General features: G+C 38.7%; 1 protein-coding gene across 1 annotated transcript in view; it reads left to right on the top strand.

The window, feature by feature from the left end:
• Nucleotides 1-22,269, top strand: part of CSMD3 (CUB and Sushi multiple domains 3) — a 332,707-nt gene that overhangs the window by 157,440 nt on the left and 152,998 nt on the right. Inside the window, exons 11-15 of the mRNA XM_019552043.1 lie at nucleotides 1,374-1,478; nucleotides 7,220-7,338; nucleotides 11,702-11,771; nucleotides 14,755-14,871; nucleotides 20,061-20,270. Coding sequence (XP_019407588.1) covers nucleotides 1,374-1,478; nucleotides 7,220-7,338; nucleotides 11,702-11,771; nucleotides 14,755-14,871; nucleotides 20,061-20,270 — 621 coding nt within the window. The remainder of the gene's footprint in view (nucleotides 1-1,373; nucleotides 1,479-7,219; nucleotides 7,339-11,701; nucleotides 11,772-14,754; nucleotides 14,872-20,060; nucleotides 20,271-22,269) is intronic.

Genomic DNA, 22,269 nt, shown 5'->3' with positions numbered 1-22,269 from the left:
CCCTTGACACCCTGCGCTGGATGGTGAATTCCAGCAAGCGATGATCGCTATCACGCAGGTGGTCAAGGACCTGGAGGCCCCTTACCAGGTCATCGCCTGTGGCCAGGACCAGGTCCAACAGGGCGTTGGGACTGTGCACATTGTAGATTAAGTGGAGGTCCTGTATCTCAGCTAGGAACCTCCTTGAACGGTCCGGGTTACTTGACATGAGTTAGTCACCTCAAGAAGAGTTAGAGTTAGTCATGTCAAGAAGAGTCGCTAAATTAAGCCCGTGGGTTGATATTTTTTTAGTACAGTTTGTGGTGCAAAAGGAGTTCCAGTTTTATATAGTAATAGTAGTAATAAGAACAATAATATACCAGGAACCTGATACATTGTGCCAGTTTATGTACCACAGTATGGCAGGTTATAACAAGTCTAACAAAATTTGTTTATAGAAAAATAACTTCTTGAAAGATCTTCATTATGGATAGGACTACCTGGCAGGTTAGATAGATTTTCTTTAGCTAAATGATAGAAACCTGTGTTTCTGGAATCTAGGAAATGGTAACATTGTCACAGTAGGAGTGATCTATAAGACCCCAACGTGACTTTGAGAGCCTTGAAATTGATGCAGTGAAATTATGTTACTTGAAGTAAATTGATATCGTATCAGTTCACTTTTACAGGTCATGTTTACCAACGGTGTATTTAAAAATAAGTTGTGTTGGCAGTAATCTGTGTATAGCAGCATGAGTTGAAAAAGCACAATTAAAAACCAGGCCTATTTTATAGCACTGTTGCCACAGTATAGAGATGTCTCCTCCATTGTCTGGTGTCCATACCATTTTTTTTTATAACAAAGGATGCAAAACCTGTCCAGAAGGGGTAAATATTTTGTCATTAGCCAATAGTAGAGATGGACACTAGCATTCTGACACTACCAGCAATTTAAAATGGACTTGCAGAGGCCATTCTTAGCATCTGACAAAGTTGGTGGGTGCCTACAAAAGTTTATACCTCTCAGAACCACTTAGACTCTGAAGTGCTGCCCTGCATTCATGAAAGTGTGTGAGCAGAAATTTACCAAAAGTTAGATCTTATTAGTGTGCTTGTCTTCCTTGCCAGATTCTGAAAATGTGCTGCAGATATTATATTGTGGTGCACTGAATACATTAGCAAATCTCTACAAGGGACAGGTACACTAGAGTATATACAGTGATATCCTGCAATGAAAATGATTACCATGCTTTACAAGAACTGTATCTGGCACATGTGTTTTCTGGAAGACTATCATACAGTTATATGTGACTATATTTACATTTGAAATATCTATGCTTCAACCTCTGTATCTGCATTTCTTTATAGTAATAAACTAACCTTTCTCTTTTCAGGAACTACAATACCACCACTTCTCAACAGCACATCTAACAATTTGTACTTAAACTTTCAGTCTGACATAAGTGTGTCAGCTGCTGGATTTCATCTTGAGTACACAGGTAATGTACATATAAGTTATTATAATTGTTTGCATTTTGCTTTTATTTTGCAACAAGCCTATCTGATATGAAGGGTAATGTTCAGCCTATTGCATGTATTAGGTTAATACTTCTCTCGTTGAGGTTGATGACAAAAATCCCATTTGATTTTCATGAAAACAAATCAGGCCTTCACCCTGTATTATAGGGATTGGTAAATCTAATTCATTTTTACACTCCCTGATATTTTGTCTGTATGGGAATACTCTTGGATTAAACTGGAATAAAAAAGTGATTTTATGAGTCAGGAGCAAGTGGAGACACTGTAGTTTGTATAACACCTGCACAAAATGTTGACAGTGCAATCAAAAGTAAAAATGACAAAACTTTATTTGAACTTCATTTCTTGTGCTTAATGTTGCTGTTTTGTTGTTATTGCTTTTTTTATTATTATTTATTATGATGATTATATTCTTGTATTAAAGTATTCATAGATTAGGAATGTTCAATTTAGAAATGACTTAGTACATTTTAATTACAAAGAAAAACATATTTTATTTTGTTGATTTGGAAAAAAGTGAATTAATTTTTTAATCTGTCAGACTAGATATATGAGTCTATAACTAATCAATAAAGGGCAGAAATACTTTAATTACCTACTCAAGCAGCTAAAAAAGAATTGGCATAGCCTCCATCATCCTGTTCCAACTGCAAGGTGTATTTCCTAAATTGTGTTTTTCCTATTATAAATATATAATGCTCAGTGTGCATTTAAGTTATGAAAAATATCAGGAAACAATGAAACAAAACTCTTCATTGCACACGCACATTTTTTTTTCCCCTGGGAAGAGGAGGAAAAAAAAAGAACAAGCCACACATGGCAAATGTTAATCTGTTGCTTAATGGTTTACTGAAAGGTGTTCAGGTATGATGATGACAATAGAATGCAATTATTTGAAAACCATATGTGGCTGATGAAGATGTTAGTAAAATGATTCCTTTCTTATTGCTTATAACATTAATTATTAAAATAATTTATATTTGAATGGCATTGGCTCAGGTGATTTGGCATAAAAGCAGGCAGTCATTCATATACGTCTTTACATTTGTCCCAGGTACACCATTCTCTGTCTTCAAACTGATTCTTGTGTGACTCAATTACTACAAGATTAGTTCCTGACAATGTTACAGTATCCAAAGTCCTCTCCTTGGACGATCTGGAAATCTTTATTAGCTGCCACAAAAGGGAGGATACTTGTAGAACAAATACATGATCTTTTCTGTATAACTGTACACTCAGTAATGGTTGCTGCAATCCTTCTTCTCTGGTGGGCATGTGTATTCAGAAATATTCAACTCTTACAATAAGGATACTGCCTCAGCTTCTCCCACCAGAGGAAGGAGAAATCAAAGCTTCCTTAATATAATATAGGAATCTCATTTTAACACAAGTAAAAAAATGTCTAAGGAATAGGTGTTTAATGCTATAAAAATGCACTACATTTTCAGCAAGCAAAAAGCAGTATGTCAGAAGAAGAGTTAAGCATATACTGTCATTAGACCTGGTGAAATATGTATGGTTTCTAGAGAGGTAAGCTGCACAGAATATATTAGGTGAGATACTACTCCAAACAAATGAGCACGATAAAATAAGTTATTGTGAAATAAGGAGCAGACGTGCCAAAGTGGATCTTAAATGGCGATACATTGGCATATTGGGAAGTTACTCAGACATTCCTGCAACACCATTCAACATCCTGCTGACAAACAGTACTGCTCCCTGTATGCTACCTCCCTTTCAAAGGGTAGTAAAGCTGTTGTAGTGTGCCCAGCAATGTTATTTAGCAAGCCCGCAACACCACACTATAGGAGCTTTACTACTCTTTGAAAGGGAGGTAGCTATAGGGAGCAGCATTATACTTACAGGACTGGAAATGAAAACAACTATAATGCTGGTCCTCTGCCTGCACCTTTCCTTTGGTAATTATCCTCCTGCTCTGGCATGGGTTCACCACTACTCTAGAATGAGGCATGACACATTCTTGCTCCTGTCCAAGCCCAGCCTAGTACCAGTTATTGTGCTGGTGGCAGCTGTGGCGAGGCCCTAGAGCTTGAGCCAAGTCTAGAGCTGCTGCTGAGACCACTGTTGCTACTAGGCCAGGTTGGGGCCAGAGCAACTGGGCTGAAATAACACCAGAGCACTGCCAGAGCTGGTGGGTAAGCAATGGGGGGCACAGGCAGTTGGGGACAGGTGCAGAAGGGGTAGGAGGAGGGAGATGCAGGCACCAAGGGAGCAGGTGCCAGGGGGTTAGCCAGTAGGAAGGGCAAGTGATGAGAGGGACATGGGGCAAGGAAGAGGGATCAGGCTGCTTGACCTCCTCACCACCTGCCCCCCTTACTACCTGCCCACCCACCACCTTCCCCGCTGCCGCTGCTTTCCATGCTGCAGCAGTGGAAAGATGAATTTAAGACAACCCTCCAATAATTAGATTCTATACATGGAAAACGTATAGATTTGCTATAATTTTCCATGGATAGAATCTAATTATTACAGGGCTGTCTTAGTTTAGAGTTGTCTTAGAGTCAGATAAATATAGTATATAACCTGTATCCACCCTTTCCACTGTTGTTCTTTACATATTATGGATTACATATCCTGTGTTATGGATACTAGGATTGCATCCTATGTTTTTTAAGTTTATTGCCACTTTTCATATACATGGCATACACAGAATGTATGTCATCTGCAGAGAACAGCGGAGAATGCTAAAAGATGCTATGTATAGTAGAAGATGGTAGGAAAAAAAGTTTGATCTCATTTTGTAACATTTGAGAAAGATAGCAGGCTGCATGTTTTTTCTGATTTTTTAAAGTTTCATCAAGCCTATTTAGCATAGTTTTAAATATAGTGTCCTCTATCAAATTTTATATACACTTGTGTAGTATATAAGATAAATGCTATGAGGTTGTCAAGAGACCTTTCCCATCATGTGTGAAAGTATAGTACCTTAAAAGAAAGATCTAGTATATAAGGAAAAAAGAATATCAATGAATCAGTCTGAGGCATGTGATGTCTAAGTCACTTAAGGTATGAACAGAATGGAACAAAGAATTATTTTTAGCTGAAAGAAATTCCCCATTCTCTCTTGAAGCTGTTTGACTTTTTGTTGCTTTGGAGTGACTGATATGACTCCATATGACAGACATGTTTTGAAGGACTTGAACAAATATTGTTAAAGTGGTGTTGCTGGTGTGATGGTCCAGAAAAAAACCCAGGCAAAGTAGCAGTGATCAGTTTTCAGATGCACAGATTCAAAGGACGCAGTGCCAATATGTCAAGGAAATGCCACAATATTCTTCCCTTAGTCTTTGTATGTATGCATAGAGACAATAATCCAGTGACTCACTCACTGATACATTTCTTTAAGCATGCTAGTAGTTCCATTGACTTCAAATGAGCTACTTATGCTTAAGGTTAAGCATGTGCTTAGCTACCTCTTTGATGGATTGATGATTTATAACTATGTAAAGATAAAGCTGTTTTTGCCAAATAAACTTCTGTTATGAGCTGAAAATATCTAAAGATTGAGGTGAATTGTAACATACTTTAAATGGTGTTATGTTGATGCTTATAATTTATAATTATGTAGGCAAAATGTGTAAGTGCTTGTAGTTATTTAAAAGGTATTTACACAAGCTGAACAAAACTCATATAATGTTCTGGTATTCATACCAAGCAAAATTTTAGGCTTGCTTGAGATGGCAGTTGCTTTTTTGAGGCCCCTTTACATTTAACAGATGATGTGCCTGTTCTGTAAAACAAAGATAAGGAGGAAAACATTACTCAAGCTGTATAGAAATTAAGAGATCTTGGCATAAGAACCAAATTATTTCTAGAAATTGTTTTAAAAAATAGACATAATCAGAAAATAAGTGGCTAATTTGTATAACACAAAAATGTCCTCATTGTATCAAAAGAGGCATTTATGTAAAATATAGTATGTGTGTGTGTGTGTGTGTGTATGTGTGTGTGTGTAAAATATATATAAAGTCTAGAATGGAATAATTGGAACAATGCAGAATACTCTAAGAAGAAACCAATCATGATGGTGAATAAAATAGACTACTTGCACACTACAGTTGGTAACTTATCATAATGTCTCCTTTCTCAGCTAATTATGAGAACTGTAGTATAAATGACAATTCATTGTCTCCAAAATTTTGCTAACTATAGATACTTTAATGTACCAAAGTCCTCACCCTTCATGTCCTTCACTTAAGAAAAGTATAGTAATTATGTTCATTTTTTGCAATTTAAAATAGAGGTGAAGAATGTGTATAGAAAGGTCCTCTTTCCCTGGGATTTTTTTAACCCTTCATTATTTGTGACATTGTCCATTCAAAAAGCAAGACATTTTACATACAGAAATATAGTTTACAAAACATAAAAATATGTCTTCATTATAGCTGCATCCAAACTTCTTGGCAGAATTTTAACAGTCCCAGAAAAACCTGAGATGCATCTGCAGCATGTTGCAGTGACCTGGAAGATGGGATGGAGTGCACCCTCAGCAAGTTGGGAGATGACACCAAACTAGGGGGAGTAGTAGATAAAGTAGAGGGTAGGGTTAGGATTCAGAACGGGCGTCTACATGATACGCTACTTCAGCACAGCATTGTGCTTGTCATTACGGTGATATAGCATCAGCGGGCATGAACCATGACACCAACACTCATTGCTTCCTGCACAGTGGGATCAGAAACAAGCCATGTGCTACCAGGATTGTGCAACACCAGTGGTTACTGTGTAGTTATTTAGTACCTGTGGAGTTGGGGGTACGTATAGATATGTCCACGGAGACCTAGACAAATTGGAGATTTGGACCAAAAGAAATTTCATAAGGTTCAATAAGACAAGTGCAGAGTCCTGTACTTTGAGCAGAACAATCCCATATACTGGTACAGGCTGGGAACTGACTGGCTAGGCAACAGCTGTGGAGGTTACAATGAACAATAAGCCAATCAGCCAACAGTGTGCCCTTGTTGCCAAGAAGGCTGATAGCACACTGGGCTGCATTGGTAGGGGTCTTGCCAGTAGATCAAGGGAAGTAATTATTCCCCTCTATTCAGCACTGGTCAGGCCATATCTGGAGTACTGTGCCCAGTTTTGGGCCCACCCATTACAGAAAGGATGTGGACAAATTGGAGAGAGTCCAGTGAAAGACAATGAAATGGTTGGGGGCTAGGACACATAACTTATGAGGAGAGGGTGAGGGAACTGGGCTTATTTAGTCTAGAGAGAGAAGACTGAGAACAGTTTTAATAGTGGCCTTCAACTATCTGAAGCGGAGTTCAAAAGAGGATAGAGCTAGACTGTTCTCAGTGGTGGCAGATGACAGAACAAGGAGCAATAGTCTCAAGTTGCAGCAAGGGAAGTTTAGGATACATATTAGGAAAATCATTCTCACTAGGAGGGTAGTAAAGCCTTGGAACATGTTATCCAGAGAGGTTGTGGAATCTCCATCTTTGGAGGTTTTTAACAGCTGGCTAGACAAAGCCCTGGCTAGGATGATTTAGTTGGGGCTGGTCCTGCTTTGACTAGGTGGTTCGACTAGATGACCTCCTGATGTCCCCTCCAACCCTAAGTTTCTATCATTCTATATTATTATTCGAAATCAACATGCTCCATAAGCCCAAACAGCATAAAAGTAGAAATTGTCTATATTTGCTTTCTCATTTCTAAACATCTCAATTTTTCACAGCTATAGGTTTAGACTCTTGTCCTGAACCACAGACCCCTAGCAGTGGAATTAAAATTGGAGACAGATACATGGTTGGAGATGTGGTATCTTTCCAGTGTGATCAAGGTTATTCCCTTCAGGTATGTCGGGTATTTTTCAGTTTCAAGCTCTCTCTTTTAGTTCTTTAATGTCTTTATATCTAAATAAATCTATATTGTACCCACACTAAAAATGCCAACATACTGGAATAAATTATAGTTATGAAGTTTTTAAGTTTGTCTCCATCAGATAGAACATCTATGAAACTGTGTTTCAAAGATCATGGTTCTACATTTCTGCTGCATGATGATTGTAGGTTATTGTTCAGTATTGTTTACGCATTCTTAGTTTAGTGACGGGTCATGATCTGAGGTCAGAGAGCTAATAATTTTCAGTTTAAATAAATCATTTCATGAATAATATCACTAAACCATGATGGGTAAGAGGTGAAGGAAAGGTACCAGATAAAGGAAAAAACAGTAAAGAGTGGGAAAGGAATATTGACTGACGTTCTTGGGAAATGTTTGTTTTTCTGGGAAAGCCATTAGTTTTCTTTCATATATTCCTTTTTTTGTTGTTTCTTTGTGTGTTTGTTTGTTTTAACCTGAAGGCCAATTTCAGAAATGAGTGTGTTCCCGCACTCCCAACACCTCCCCCCTCCCCAAATAAGTAAGCTATTCTCCTGCACTGAAAACAGATTTGGAGATCATTCAATAAGAATGAATTACAATTAGTTTTGTCAAAAAGAGCTTACTTATTTCAATTTTTTGATATGTGCAGCCAATAAGAACTTGTCTATCTATGAGAGGCTTGGGTTTTCTTTTGCTGCTTCTTATAGCTAAACTAGAGTACCAAATGCAAAACCTAGCACTGTATGGTTGAGCTAAGGCTCCAAATAGTATATAAGTGTGTGTGTGTGTGCGCACGCGTGCACGCGTGCATGTGCGTGCACATATATTCCTCATCTGTTACACTAAAATTAATAGCTTCATTTCACTCAGGTTTTTCGGAGCATTAAAAAGGAGAGAACACAATACTACCTCTGTTACCTGGGCAAACTATGTTGCAGGACTTGTTACACAATGAAATGCTGAAGTGAAGAGAATGTTATACATGAGCTTTCTGCTGTCATGTAGCAATGCTTTATAACCCATTATCAGAATTCTTGACACCTTTTAAAAGAAAGCAGAGACCTATACCTTTGCTTTGCAGTTCTTCAATAATGCCACTCGTGCTCACTGACTGTGCATTGGAGGGATGAGGATTGGAGGACCAAGGTCGATCCTCTAGCTGCTCTGTGAAACGAAATTAGTACCTCAGTACCAGGGGATAAGCAAAAAACAGATGGTCTACATTATATAGACCTTAGTAAAATACATTCTGCAAAACAGTAGGTGTGTCTTGTGGTCATTCAAATGACAATAAAACCCTTGTAACCCTGTCATTTCAGCTAGACATGTCATTTATTCTTCACATTGGGCCAAGCCCAGCCTCCAGCAGCAGTGTTGCTTTTCATCGTAATACTGAGGATTAAGAACTGTCCTTCACAAAGCTGTTGAACTTCAGAAACACAATTGTAATCTCTCAGAAAAAGTAATTTCCCTGGTTGCTGACCAGGGAGGATAGATACAAACTTACATTTTTCCCTCAAATCTTATTTTTTTTGCACAAGAATGGTGCTGTTCCTGTAGCAAAGAATGAGGTTCCCCACGCTTTTGACAGTAGCAGTCATTTAAAAGGAATTACAGGCCTGAAATCCTGTTCTGGACTGTATAGCCAGAATAAGTTATAAAGGATGAGCTATACATGAACAGAAACATGCTTTCATGGAGTTCATAAAGTCAAACATTGTCTAGGTTTTTTGAACTGAGCAGAGTTAAGACATGCCATGGGCAAATCTTTAAACATACCTGTAAGTTTGAAAGAGCAGAATGAGGTTTGTTCCACTTTTGGTTAAGCAAGTGGCTGTTGTGGTATTTAGTGCTCCCTATGATAAGCACAACAGGAAGCAGTATGGTCAGCAAATAAATGTTTGAGCTAGGGATAAGAAGGCAAAGCTTTGGCAGCAGCTATTTGTTTTCCTTCCTGGCTGTAATGGCCTTTTCTTCTCCTCTCCCAGATCCTTAAGATGACATTTGAATTTTGGACCTGTATTGTTTCCCTCTAGATCCTTACATTGTCATTTGGATTGGGACCAGTGTCCTTATCCCTCCTTTTATTTCCCTTAAACTCAGGTCTTCTTCCTCCCAAGAACAGTTGATGGGTCTCTCTCAGCTCTAGTGCTGATTGTAGCTTTGACTGTGACCTTTCTCCTCCTACTGAAGACCTGTAGCAGGGCACTAAGGTGCCTGCTACTCTTGGGAGCAATGAGGAAGAAGCTCAGGTGCTAGTTGCTAAGACAACTGGAGGGAGCCAGTGACTCATACCTGTTAGTGGTCAGCTGACCAGAAGGAGCAAGGCCTGGCTCCCATTTAAACCCGAAGTCTGAGGCCAAGCAGGAAGTTCCCTGCTGCCAGCTGCAGGGGAAGGAACTCTGCCAGATCCTAAATGAATGAGCAGTTTGGTATGGGTGAGGGATGGAGCACTCTTAGGGGTGGCTCGAGTGATGTTTTAGCCATGAGGCAGAAGTTTATTATAGCCTAGGGGCTTGAGTTTTTGTGTTTGTTGTTTACGACTGGAGGTTTGGGTGAGGCTATTAGGGGATGGAGGAGGCCTCATTTTTGAGGACCCACTCCAGAGTGGGAACCTCAGTGCCAGCGAGGGCACAGCTTTTGTGGGGGGCACAGACCCTGGTGCCAGCAAGGGACTGCAGGGTTGCCCCTTGTTTTGAACCTGTGGACCTTTTGCTGTGGGACCTGCACCTGTACCCCTGGGCCAGGGAGGGCCATGTTCCAGAAGGGAGCAGAAAAGGGGGCCCTGAGCCTCCAGGCACTTGGAGGAAAAGCTAGAGCTTAGGAATCAAAGCCTGTGTGGTGGGTTTGAATGGGGAGGCCTAGCTAGAATAAAAAGGGGTCAGGCTGTTCTAGAAGAGACCCCAACATACCCAATAGAATAGGCAGTCTCCAGCTCACATAGTAAGTTCCATCAGGACGTGGCAGGCGAGATTAGAGTGGGACAGAATGATTCCAAGAGGGCTCCAAGGGCACCCTACATAAGGTGTGGGTGACCAGGAAGATGGCGCCGGAGAGGGAGACCCATTATAAGACCTCAGATTACTAACTGTGTTGTGCAGCAAAGGAAGACCATGTAAGGACGATTTTACTGCGTCTCTGAGGGGAGCAACAAGGCATTTTCTGGTTTACTTTTACCTTCGTTTTATTTCGTATAAGAATACTGAAGTGTGAACATATGTCATACTGAACACATGAAATAAATTGAATGAGATTTAAAAAGCAAGAATGGACTACAGACTGTACAAACGTAAAAAATAAAAGTGCTGTTCCTGCATTTTGCTATTGCATAAGCATAACATTATCACTTTGGCTTTGTGTCAGTGGTGAATAAATAACATATGTTTGGACCAATGACAGAAGGGTATTTGTTTTTTTTTGTTTGTTTGTTTGTTTTTTAAAGGAAAATATGAGAAGTCATCAAACTAATTAATAAAGTATTTTACATAATGGTGTGTTTTTCACAAATATCCAGTACCTGCAGCTATAAAGGTTTTGAAGTGAAATATAACGTAAACATTAGAAGTAACTATGCAGTTCAACTCAAGGTTGTACAAACAGGCTAACAGCCAGAGGTACTGTCTTTTTTTCCTGCCAAGGTCATATTGAAATAGACACTGTTTGGTTTTCAGCGGAGCCCAGATGCATTTCTCTCTTTAGATATTTTTTTCCCACTCTGTTTACCAAATAGTCATGATTGCATGAGCTGCTGAACCAGGTAGTGGCTGCCCCCTGGTGGTATGGGAACCTGTTTAATATGGATTGCTCAAAATATCAAAAGGCAAGTTTAGAGCTTGTGTGTGTGTGTTTTAGGGTGTGTTTGGGGTTTTTTTGTTTGCTTTTTTTGTTTTGGTTTTTTTTTTGCTTTTTGTTCTTGTCTTAGCTTTTTTTTTTTTCTCAGAGAACTATTTCTAAAATAGAACTATCCTGTACTTCTAATATCTTAATTTCTGGTACCTTAAATTATTTTTTTTTCTTTTTAATTTTCTTCTTATGACCTATTTAACCCCCTGAGAGAGAGCGAGAGAGAGATAAGTGATGTATTTTTATCTATCTATCTATCTATCCCTACAGACCATGAGTACAATTCTCTAAACTGGCTCATAGTCACATAAGTAAGGGTTATATTATCCACCCAATCCTACTGAAGGGGAAGGTACAAATTAAATTTACAATACAATTAAATTTTCATATAGAAGATGTCAGAGATTATATCTTGTTTTTTGTTACAGCAGTAAAATGGAGGTGATTATGTGTATTTGTTACATGTATTAATAAATGTTTATAATCATAGGGACATTCACATATCACCTGTATGCCTGGACCAGTGAGAAGATGGAATTACCCCATTCCCATATGTTTGGGTATGTCTATTGGATGTTATAATTATTTTTCATGTTGCTAGAATGAAAGCTGTGCAAGAGGTTAGAGATGAAGTGTTCTCAACCTGAATCAAAGGGTTTGTTTGTGGAAAAAAATGTCCCAAAGAATTCAGACTAGCCTCGAGTCTATAAGACTACCTAGCAAACAGGCCCTATTTTGTGAAGGTTTCCCAGAATAATCAAACTGGTAGAGGAAAGGCAGAAATATGTGCCAAGCAGAATCCCCTATATCATGGAAGAGAGAAGAGAAGAAGAATCAAGTCTTCTAGAAACGGAACTTCTTCAGATGGAACTAAGCATATATTATTTGTTTAGGTAATATGTCCTACAGAACCAAATTAAATAAAAAATAATTGCAGTTCTCAGTTTTTCTGATTCTAACATCAAATCTTCTTTGCTTAAGAAGCGCCTGGGACAAGCCTAACCTCAGCATCCAGACTTCATGGGTGTCAATCAGTCATAACCCCTTCTTAGAGCCACCAGGTTCAATAGGTCACACCTATCTAGGCATTAACCCTGTGGATTTTGGCGTCTTTGCTATTTCTGCTGCCTTTATCTTGGGTCCCTTATTCTGGCCTTGGCTGGGGTGCTAAGCCCCCACTTTGGTCCATATTGCTCTCACTGGACTAAACTTCTCACATTCTGGACTTCGGGCTATGGAGGGGCTATACACATTCCTCCTGGGTTCTCCTAAACCTGCAGAAATGCTTTCCCCCCACTAGGTTTCCACTGTTGCTGGGGGTTAAAGCCTCACAGGGTACGTTAAGGCACCAGTGATGCAACCTCCTAGCCTCCCCTCACAGCCACTTTCAGTCTTCTTGATGGTTGATATCCCCATCACAACAAAAATGTACAGCCTCTCCAGGTACTCAGTGTAACTTGAGCTGAAATCATTCCCACTCTGGGCAAACGGAGAGCACAAAAAAGAGGTTTCTTTCCCTTTGCATGCCTGGGCTCCCCTTACCGTGACTCCCATCTTACAGCATTCTGCCTGGGAGCTTGCTATCCTTCCCCAGCCAGGGCTAAAGTGAGCTTGCTGGTTTATGGATGAGTTTCTTATACCTGTAAGTCTCTCTCTTTCTAGCCAGCTGGTCCAATCACTTGGTGTGAGCACAGTGGTCCCTCATTAGTCCTTTTAGCTCTGCTTGTTTTCACTACATGTGTGACAGGGCTGTTGGTCATTGCCGATAGTTTGTCTCCTTTTTCCCTATGGCTGCTTGCCTCCAGGGGCTTTTCCCTGGTGGCATTACTATCTACAGGTCTATCTCTTGGGACTTAAAAGAACCTCCTAAGTTTTGCTTATTTGTCTGAGTAACAGGGCAAGGCTTCCCTGTTACATTATTTCAAAGGTTGAGGTGCAGAGATGGCCAGTTATGTAGTGCTGACAGCTGCATTAGCAGCTTGCCAAAATACCAAAGGAAGCATTTTATCTGCATTAAAATATATCAGTCAGTGTCCTTGTGAACCCAGATGACACCTTTAGCTAGCCCGATTAAGCCATACCAGCTTATGTGGCCAATACCACAGTAGTCAGCTATATGGTCAGTGTTTATTTCTAGCTGCCTCTGACTGCCAGTGCAAAAGACCAGTCATTTACATCTGAGTTGAGTGGAGAGCAGTCTTGAGAATGAATCTAGAGCAAAGCTTGAATACATGCTTCTGGAGCTATATCAAGACATCTTAACTGCTGTGCCAACACACTTCTATACAAAAATATGTATGAAAAACAATTCTTAGAACTACAGTACTCCATCCTGTTGTATCTGTTAAAAATAAAAATCCTTTAGGCTCCCTACCCACACATTTTTCTTGTCATCTTGCTATTGCACAAAGAAGATTGCTGCACATCACATTTTAAGTTTGCATGCAATATGTACTACTTGCACTGTTTTGAGCCAAAGAGACTCTTGACCTAAGTGATAGACAGCCTAATTCTGCCAGGTAGTAAGCACTTCCTTTCAGGTGCTAGGGTCCACCAATTATGGGTGCTTAATAACATTCAAAAATTGTTTAACATTTCTCAAGATCATGCCTCTAGTTTCCTCTATCTTCTTCAACATCAGTTCTCTTGATATGAATGAAAAGATAATACTCATAACTATGCATACAGTTGGAGATTCTGTTCATACTACTTTAGGGAGTAAATGCTGAAGAAAAACCCTTACTCTCAACCTAAAATTTTAATATTTTGCAGAGGTTTTTTTTAGCATGTAAACAGTGGTTTAAAAATACTTTAAAGGCATATAGCTAAGGCTAGCAGGTAAAAATTGAAGCTGGCTTCAAGTTGTATTCAACCTATCTGTCATCTCAGTTTCTTAACATACATTTACTTTTTAAATCTAGCACTGCAAAGTAAATAAATATTAAAATCACTAAGTTACTCAGACATCAAGCCCTAAGGAATTGGTTTCTTTGAAGTTATGGACGTGTGTGTGTGTGTGTGTGTGTGTGTGTGTGTGTGTGTGCATATTTTACCTTTTCTTCACTCTGTGTGTTGTAGCTGCTTCATTTTTTATGAGACTGGGTACTGAAATACTGTATTTAAAAATGCTTTCTGAAGAGTTCAGAGAGTAAGATGCTTGTATTTTTCAATACATTCAGCTTCAGATACACTTGCACAAGTTCACTAGGAATTGTGCCAGTATGACTGAGTGTTGAATTGCAGCACTTGTCTGCTCAAAAAATGGGTCAGACACATGGAGTGAAGGCACATTTTGACCTGCACATCTACACATATCTCATATTCTCCTAACCTCAAACCTGGTTAATCAGTATCACTTTTACAATGCCTGTTTGTAGAAGATTGTTACACAAATGTAATGTTAAGATGAGATAATGAATTGTACATATGTTTCAAATATAAAATTAATCATTTTAAAATTAAGTACAGTTAAGTTTGAGATGTGAAGGCTTGAATTGATCAATTATCTAACTTTACTCAACAAGAATCTCTGTCGTTCTGCAGCACAATGTGGTGGTGGTATGTTAGACTTCAGTGGAGTGATCCTTAGCCCTGGGTTTCCTGGCAACTACCCCAGCAGTTTAGATTGTACATGGACAATCAAGCTGCCTATTGGCTTTGGTATGTATCCTTTCAAGGATTATCCTGTTGCTTGTTGTTATGCTTCTAGAATGGTGAAAAAAATCTTTATAATATTTTAAATATTTGTATTGGCCAATTGATTTAAAATGTTTTAGGGATAGTCCATGTCATAAAAGAGAGATTTTAATTTAGAGAAAAGCTATTGTTTTCATGTATGCATACAGAAAATAATAAAATCACTATAGCTCCAGCTACTCATTTGCTTGTACGTGTTTTTTTAACACAAAACTAAAATTGACTATTTTGAAAGCTTAGCCCATCATTATCAGCATTTTATTTTTAGAGCATGTATGTTGCCTTATTTCAGAGCATATCCCACAGAGAGAAATTATATTAGTATATGTAACCATAGAATGTAACAAGAAGAAACATAAGAAATAAAAACAAATGTCAAAAATGTTAAAACTACATTTTCCAGCACCTTTTCTGCATTTGTCTTAACTGCAAAGCCAACATATTTTGTGTTGTGTTTGTTTGGCTATGTGTATTCTTAAGGGTGAAAAAGTCTATGTAAAAGTGAGTTTAAAGTGATTATTTGCCCAGTAGGTAATTAATCAGAGCAGGGAGTTTCCTTCCCTCCTTTCCCTGGCCTTCTTTCTTCCCAAACACCTTGTAGTGTTTAAAACTAAGTAATTTGGGGGGTGGAGGGGACACCTCAATTTGGATTGTATTTAAAGAAATATTTCTGGGTAATGATCTCAGTGGTTTACCAGTTTTTATTGAAATATCCCATTCAATCTCATATGGATGAATTTATAAATAAATGTGGTAGTGTATGTGTGATTTTGTAGTCATGATGATCTAGAAACTTTGCAAGAGGCAAGGATTTCTTCAGGAGAGGTTTGATACCTGAGCAAGAATGTCTTGCATTCAAAAGCTTGTCTAATTCTGTCCCAACTACACTACTCGGTCCAATAGAAGATATCTTCCTAAGAAATCCATGCCTCTTGCATAAATAAATATGTCACTTTAGAAATTACTCTTAAACATAAAGGAAGGGTAGGAAATTTCCAAATGGAGCTTGTTGATCAGCTCAGATTAAAAAAACAAACAAACCAAAAAACTCACCATACATATATTTAGGCATCTTTAACCTGGTGGAATGTAATCTGAACAGGAGACATCAGTGGTCTACTGGCAAATGTAACCTTCTAATAGAAATACCAGAATAAAATATTTTAACTTGTAGACTTTTTTTTCTGTGAACCACATAACCCTCTCAGTCATTTGATTCACACCATTGATGCTTTACAGATGAGGAAATGTGGCACAAAAATTAAGGTTACTTTTGGGTGTCCTGATTTTTCAGAGTACTTTTCATTATATAGCACTTTAAGCATTCAAAACACAGTTCTCAGTGCAAAGTTCATTTGCAGCTGTGTGTGCTTAGAATCTCTACATCAAAGTTCCTCATCTCAGATCAGGCAGGCATTAAGAGAATAGGAACACACAGGGAATGAATGGTTACTGGTTAAGTAATTTGCCTATCACCATCTCACACAGATTTCCTGTGGCAGCATCATGGAAACAACCATATTCTTCAGGTCAGCATTTAGCTGCTTTAAACGTTCCTTTTCCCTTTTGTGATCACCTGCCTCATCCACTGTAAATGAATCTAAGGGTGCTGTAGAAATGACATAATCTTGATGTCAATTCCCTGATTCATCACCTTGTTTACTAAGTAAGTAAGAAGTCTATGAAGGGAAAACAATGTACATATGACACTCCCAGTCTCCTTGACCAAGCAGTCCAAGACCCTGGGTCCTCTCCCTAAGATTGCCCTCCAAGCAAACCTGCCTCCAGTGCTTGTGTCCCTGATACTCATTTCTAGCAGTCCTAGGCCATGTACAGATATTCAGTTTCCACTGGGACAGTAACTTTTCTCCCAGGAGAAACCAGGAGTATACTGGTCTTCAGGATTTTTCTCCCGCAGTGAAATAGCCTGGGGATAACCAGGGTTAAATCACTTTGAGGAGAGGCTCTCCTGGAAGATTCAATGTCTGTACATGTTCTCTTCTGAGCAAACCCATCGCCTAGTCCTCCATCATTCCAGGGTGCCTTGCTTCTCCCTTTTCTCCGCATGGAGACAGTGTGTTGCTCACTGGATTCTGCTGCTTCGGCAAAACAGAAAGCAGAACATGACTTCTTTGCAATCCCCACATTATGCTACAGGAAGACAAAACCTGTGAGACAATCTGGGTCAACCAGTCAGGACTACCCTGTATACTGCTTCTGTTTGTCACCAGGCTGACTGGGAGCCTGAAGAGCACACTAAAATGTGTTCACAGGGACCCCCTGATTGTGCACCATCAGCACATCAAGCTCTTTGCTCTTCAGGGACATAGTATTCAAATGTCTGTTCAGGCATCTCCAAGTAAGTTTTTTTTCTATCAAAAGAGCAAACCCAGAAGAATTCTCTCAGATCACTTGAGCACATGTACACAGCCCCGGGCCCCTCCAGTTCTGTGCCTAGCTTCTCCGTTCTTCTGCCTACATTCTTGTTCTGGTCTCTACCAGCTAGTCCCAACTATCCTATACCCACCTTCTCAGAACCGTTTCCCTCCTTCCTCACCTGTTCCTAATTCAGTACAGGTTCTCAATCTTCAGTCTTCCTAACAACTCATCATGAGATCTTAGTTTCTTACTCATCTACTGACTCTTTTCTCCCCATTTTAGAGACCCCATCACTATGCCCAATTAGTCACAATCTCCATTTCTCCCCACTAGCCTTCACAGATCTGGTTCCTGTTCCCTTTTTTATCCAAATCAGTGATATTCTACCTCCTGCAGAGGTTGTGGTATCATTGAGAGTGCAGGAGAGAAATGTTTCCTGTTCTCAGTTTGCATACAGAGACTGATCCCAGAACTGCATGTCAGAGAAAATCCTTCTTGGCTGCTGTCTAGAGCATGCCTAGTGTGGACCTAATCCTCAGAAAATTTAGGACAAGATCCAAATCATTCTCAAACAACCTTTAGGCAGAATTTAGAAGCCCAAGTCAGAAAAAAATATTCAAATCAACTATACTCAGCAATTGCAAAACAATTATATACTTGTGATTAGCCTGCAAATGTATCTCGGTGCTTAGAAGCAATGCAGATCAAGCACTTCTATGCTAACTCCCATCTAAGCAATACTAAAGTTTTGATCAGAGCCAAGAGAGATCTAAATGCTACCTATATCCCCACCTGTTAGGTATTTGCAGAACACAACTAATTTGACACAGATAACCTCAAATTCAGCACAAAGTGCAGTTCTAATTGCTATTTCTGGACTTCTATATGCATTTTTACATTAGAGAGACAATGGTTAAAAATAAAAAATTAATCTAGCAGCAGGGACCAGAATCCATCTGCCCCTTCTTCCTTCCACTTTCTCACCACCTGAGAGGCTAAAGAGTTATTCTCCATTTGCTTACTTTCCCTCTGACCATGTAAAAGTTAAATTGGGAGACTGCAAAACCAAAGGAGGAAAGAACAGGCATATAATGGTGTTGTACTTTCTCTGTATAAAAGAGTAATTGTATCTGTAATTAAATAATATGCTAAAGTTTTTTTTTTCAGTAGAAAATAAAATGTTATGATTTAGAAAACCATTCACAAGGTGCTTATGTTATCCAACAACAAATCTCTGAGATGTAGTGACAAACTACCCTTTAGATATCAAGGTGTAGATAGTTATAAAAACATTTATGGCATTTGAATAATTACATTGGCATTACGTATTTTAAATCATAGTGATTGTCTTTGCCAGAACAACTGATGGGGTTCAATCATCTTTGTAACTGAAGCACTGCATTATCATTCTATACTTGTGCTAGATCACTTGAGACAGAAAAAAAAAACCTGTTTAATTTTACCTTATTGAGAACACTATAAAAAAAGAAAATGTTTAAAGAGCCCTCCTTCCACTAATTGGATGAGCAACTTCTCCCCCTACTATCCTCTAATAATTGTAACAAATCATCTGGATCAGATAGATTAGCTACCACTTATATAATAAGCTTCCTGTTGTTCATCCTTGAATCAGTCAAAAGTCTCTCTCTGTTTACAACAGCATCATATAGCACAGTTTGTGAGGAACTGCATATTTAATTATTAGGTTGAGACGCTGGTAAATGCATCCCATAATATTAGATTATTTTGTTTTCTTTTTGGTTTTTTTTAAGCCCAAGTAAGTTATGGATGCATTATTCATTCATTTCATTAAATTGATTTAATGCTCTCTAAGAAACAAAAATTCAAAACACTCTGCATTATATTATACTTAGATATAACTTCATCTACCACTGAAATGCACCTGTTTTTAGGTGCATTTGATTGCTGTCGACTTAATAATAGATAAATAATAATAATGTTTCCCATTGAAATTCCACTTCATCCAGTAACCTATGATTTCCTTGAAGAGCTTTCAGCCAAGTACTACGTTTATGGTTTCTTTTTCTTTTCAAAGGAATCAAAGTAAGCTCTATCTAACTGAATCTAAAAGGAGATTCTAAGTAGGCAAATGTAATTACCAATTGTAAAATTTGACTTTGGGGCTAAAAGTCCTTTTTTCTTTGTCAGAATATACCAAAAACAATCACAGATTCAGGGTTTTATTTCATCCCTTTGAATTGATAACACCTGCAATAGCAACAATCTTTATCTTTTCTTCATATTAGACAAAGGCAGTGGTGATCAACCCCCAGTTCATTGGCCAGATTTGGCTCACAGAGCTATATTATCTGGCCCATGGGGCTCCCTAAAGGTCTAGACATTTGATGGAATGGGATCTGTGGCAACTAATTGCTGCTTCCCTGGATCTGGAGTGCCAGCAGGGCACTGCAGGCTAGATTGAGAGCATGGGGCCAATTAGGGCAGCATAAAACCTAGTCAGGGAGCAGAGGACTGATTAGGCCTCCACACCAGCCTCCTGCCACTTATCTGTCCCACGGAGCCAAAAGATTGAGCACCACTAGAGAAAAGGAAAGAAGGTTTTATTCTGAGTAGCCAAGATTATATTCAGAATTGATGGGTTTAAGTTAAGAATCTCGTTCCACTATTACCATATGTCTGATATCGACATTCCAGATGACCATTACTTCTTGTTATCAGGATACAGTTTTCATAGTTGAATATATTCATCTTATTGATACTGCATGCTTTTGTTTACCAATATTATTTTCCAGGAGTGCATTTGCAGTTTGTAAATTTTTCCACTGAGACAATACACGATTACTTAGAAGTAAGAAGTGGATCTACTGAGACTAGTACTGTTATTGGGAGACTTAGTGGTCCTCAGCTACCATCTCCTCTGTTTAGTACAACCCATGAAACCAGCTTATATTTTCACAGTGACTATTCACAGAACAAACAAGGATTTCATATTATATATCAAGGTGAGTTATTTGATACACATATGCATAAACAAGATGTTTGTTAATATATGTTTTTTCTTTTCTTTGTTAGAAGATAAACATGAAGGTGTATTTTGGAAAAAAGTTTTGTCCATGGTTCAAAACTGCTAAGTTATATGTTAAGTAATGAGGACAGTACTAGGGTGGGATGGAAAAGCTCCTCAATTCACAGCACATGTTGATTTAGAACAAAACATGAATGATATATGCTGTTAAACCTGCTGGAATTTGGACAGTATTTTGGCAATAATATGTCTGCTTATTCCAAAATAACTTTTACAATATTTAATAATCTAAAAGAAACAAGAGCCCCAGCTTAATGTCTTGTATCATAATGCCTCATGACATCATTCTGGAGCACAGAGTACATTATGGCATTCAGTGAATATCTAGGCCCCTGACAGACATTAATTTAATTGCATGTTCAGGATGCAACACATTTTATCTCAGATTCCCAAAAACACGTGGCATGATTTTTTGGGATCTGGCATAACATTTGTCAGATCCAAATCGTGTTACAGGAGGATGGGAAGCCCATGAGTAGGAAGACTAAGTCCCAGATCCTGGGTTTCCCACCTGCCTGGATGTTCAAAGGGCATTGTGGAAAGCACAGTACCAAGTATTGGTTTCTGATGCAGTGCTTCCTATGCTGCCCTTTCAGCCTTTCTCCTTCTGTTGTGTCATTAATTGCCTTAATATGTGTCAAGCTTACTGTTTATGATATGATTAACACATTAATCACCTCATAAGTATAACATATGCCAGGGGCCCAGATCTACTTTAAGCAGCAACTTGTGAGAATGCCCAGCTTTGGAAAGTTCTCAGACAAGTGAACCTCACGAACTAGTGATATATCATTGCCTTAAGTTCCATGACTACAGACCCATTTACAAGGAATAAGGTCTGTACTGTTTGCAAAAAGGATCCAATTTTTAATACAATTACCATTTTCATGTGTGGATTTCAAGATGTGGTGAGGTTGTTATACTATACATGCTTTCAAAAGGAAAAGGGTTAAATTTGTAGGTAAATAGCTTTAGATTCTATAACATCATGGGAGCTACTTGAGAGCATACCTTACTAGAAGACATTGGTGCATATATAAAAAATCATTACATGACTTGACACCCTGATGTTCACTTATTTAAACAAAACTTTTTTCTGAAAATTTAGGTTTTGTGCCATATGAATAAATTAATATAAAGAGAGCATTTTAAAGTCTACTGATATGCAGTACTTTGGAATAACTAAATATTTTGTGATTAGTATTGTATACCACAGCTGCAGCAATACAGTACATGTTGGAAGAGAGACCATTGCAAACCTATAAAGTATTAGGGTGTATTACTAAGTGGGGTTCAAGAGAAGTTGGAGCTAGACTGTTCTCAGTGGTGACAGAACAAGGAGCAACAGTCTCAAATTGCAGCAAGGGAAGTTTAGATTACATATTAGGAAGAATGTTCTCACTAGGAGGGCAGTAAAACACTGGAACAGGTTACCCAGAGAGTTAGTGGAAGCTCCATTCTTGGAGGCTTCTAAAACTCAAATAGATAAAGCTTTGGCTGAGATGATCTAGTTGGGGATGATTCTGCCTTGAGCAGGGGGTCCCTTCCAACCCTAACTTTCTATGATTCTATTCTGGAAAATGCTCCTTTTAATATTTTAAATACTTTAGAGAAAGATCAACTCTCACCAAATATGGGTTCAAACTAAGGTCTTCCAGTTGTCCAGATTCTATACAGCACTTTTGTCAACAAAGTATACACATTATTAATGACTAGATAGATTTAATAGATTTTCATAGATTCCATAGACATTAGGGCTGGAAGGGACTGGAGAAGATCATCAAGTCCGGCCCCCTGCCTGAAGGGCAGGAAGTCAGCTGGGGTCATAGGATCCCAGAAAGATAAGCATCCAATTTACTCTTGAAGGTGTTCAATGTAGGTGCTTGAACCACCTCCAATGGCAGACTATTCCAGAC

This window comes from Crocodylus porosus, unplaced genomic scaffold (genome assembly GCF_001723895.1).
Source record: "Crocodylus porosus isolate Cpor-Errol unplaced genomic scaffold, CroPor_comp1, whole genome shotgun sequence".
Lineage (NCBI taxonomy): Eukaryota > Metazoa > Chordata > Crocodylia > Crocodylidae > Crocodylus > Crocodylus porosus.
The sequence above is the reverse complement of the archived record's forward strand: the minus strand, read 5'-3'. Positions and strand labels throughout refer to the sequence as shown.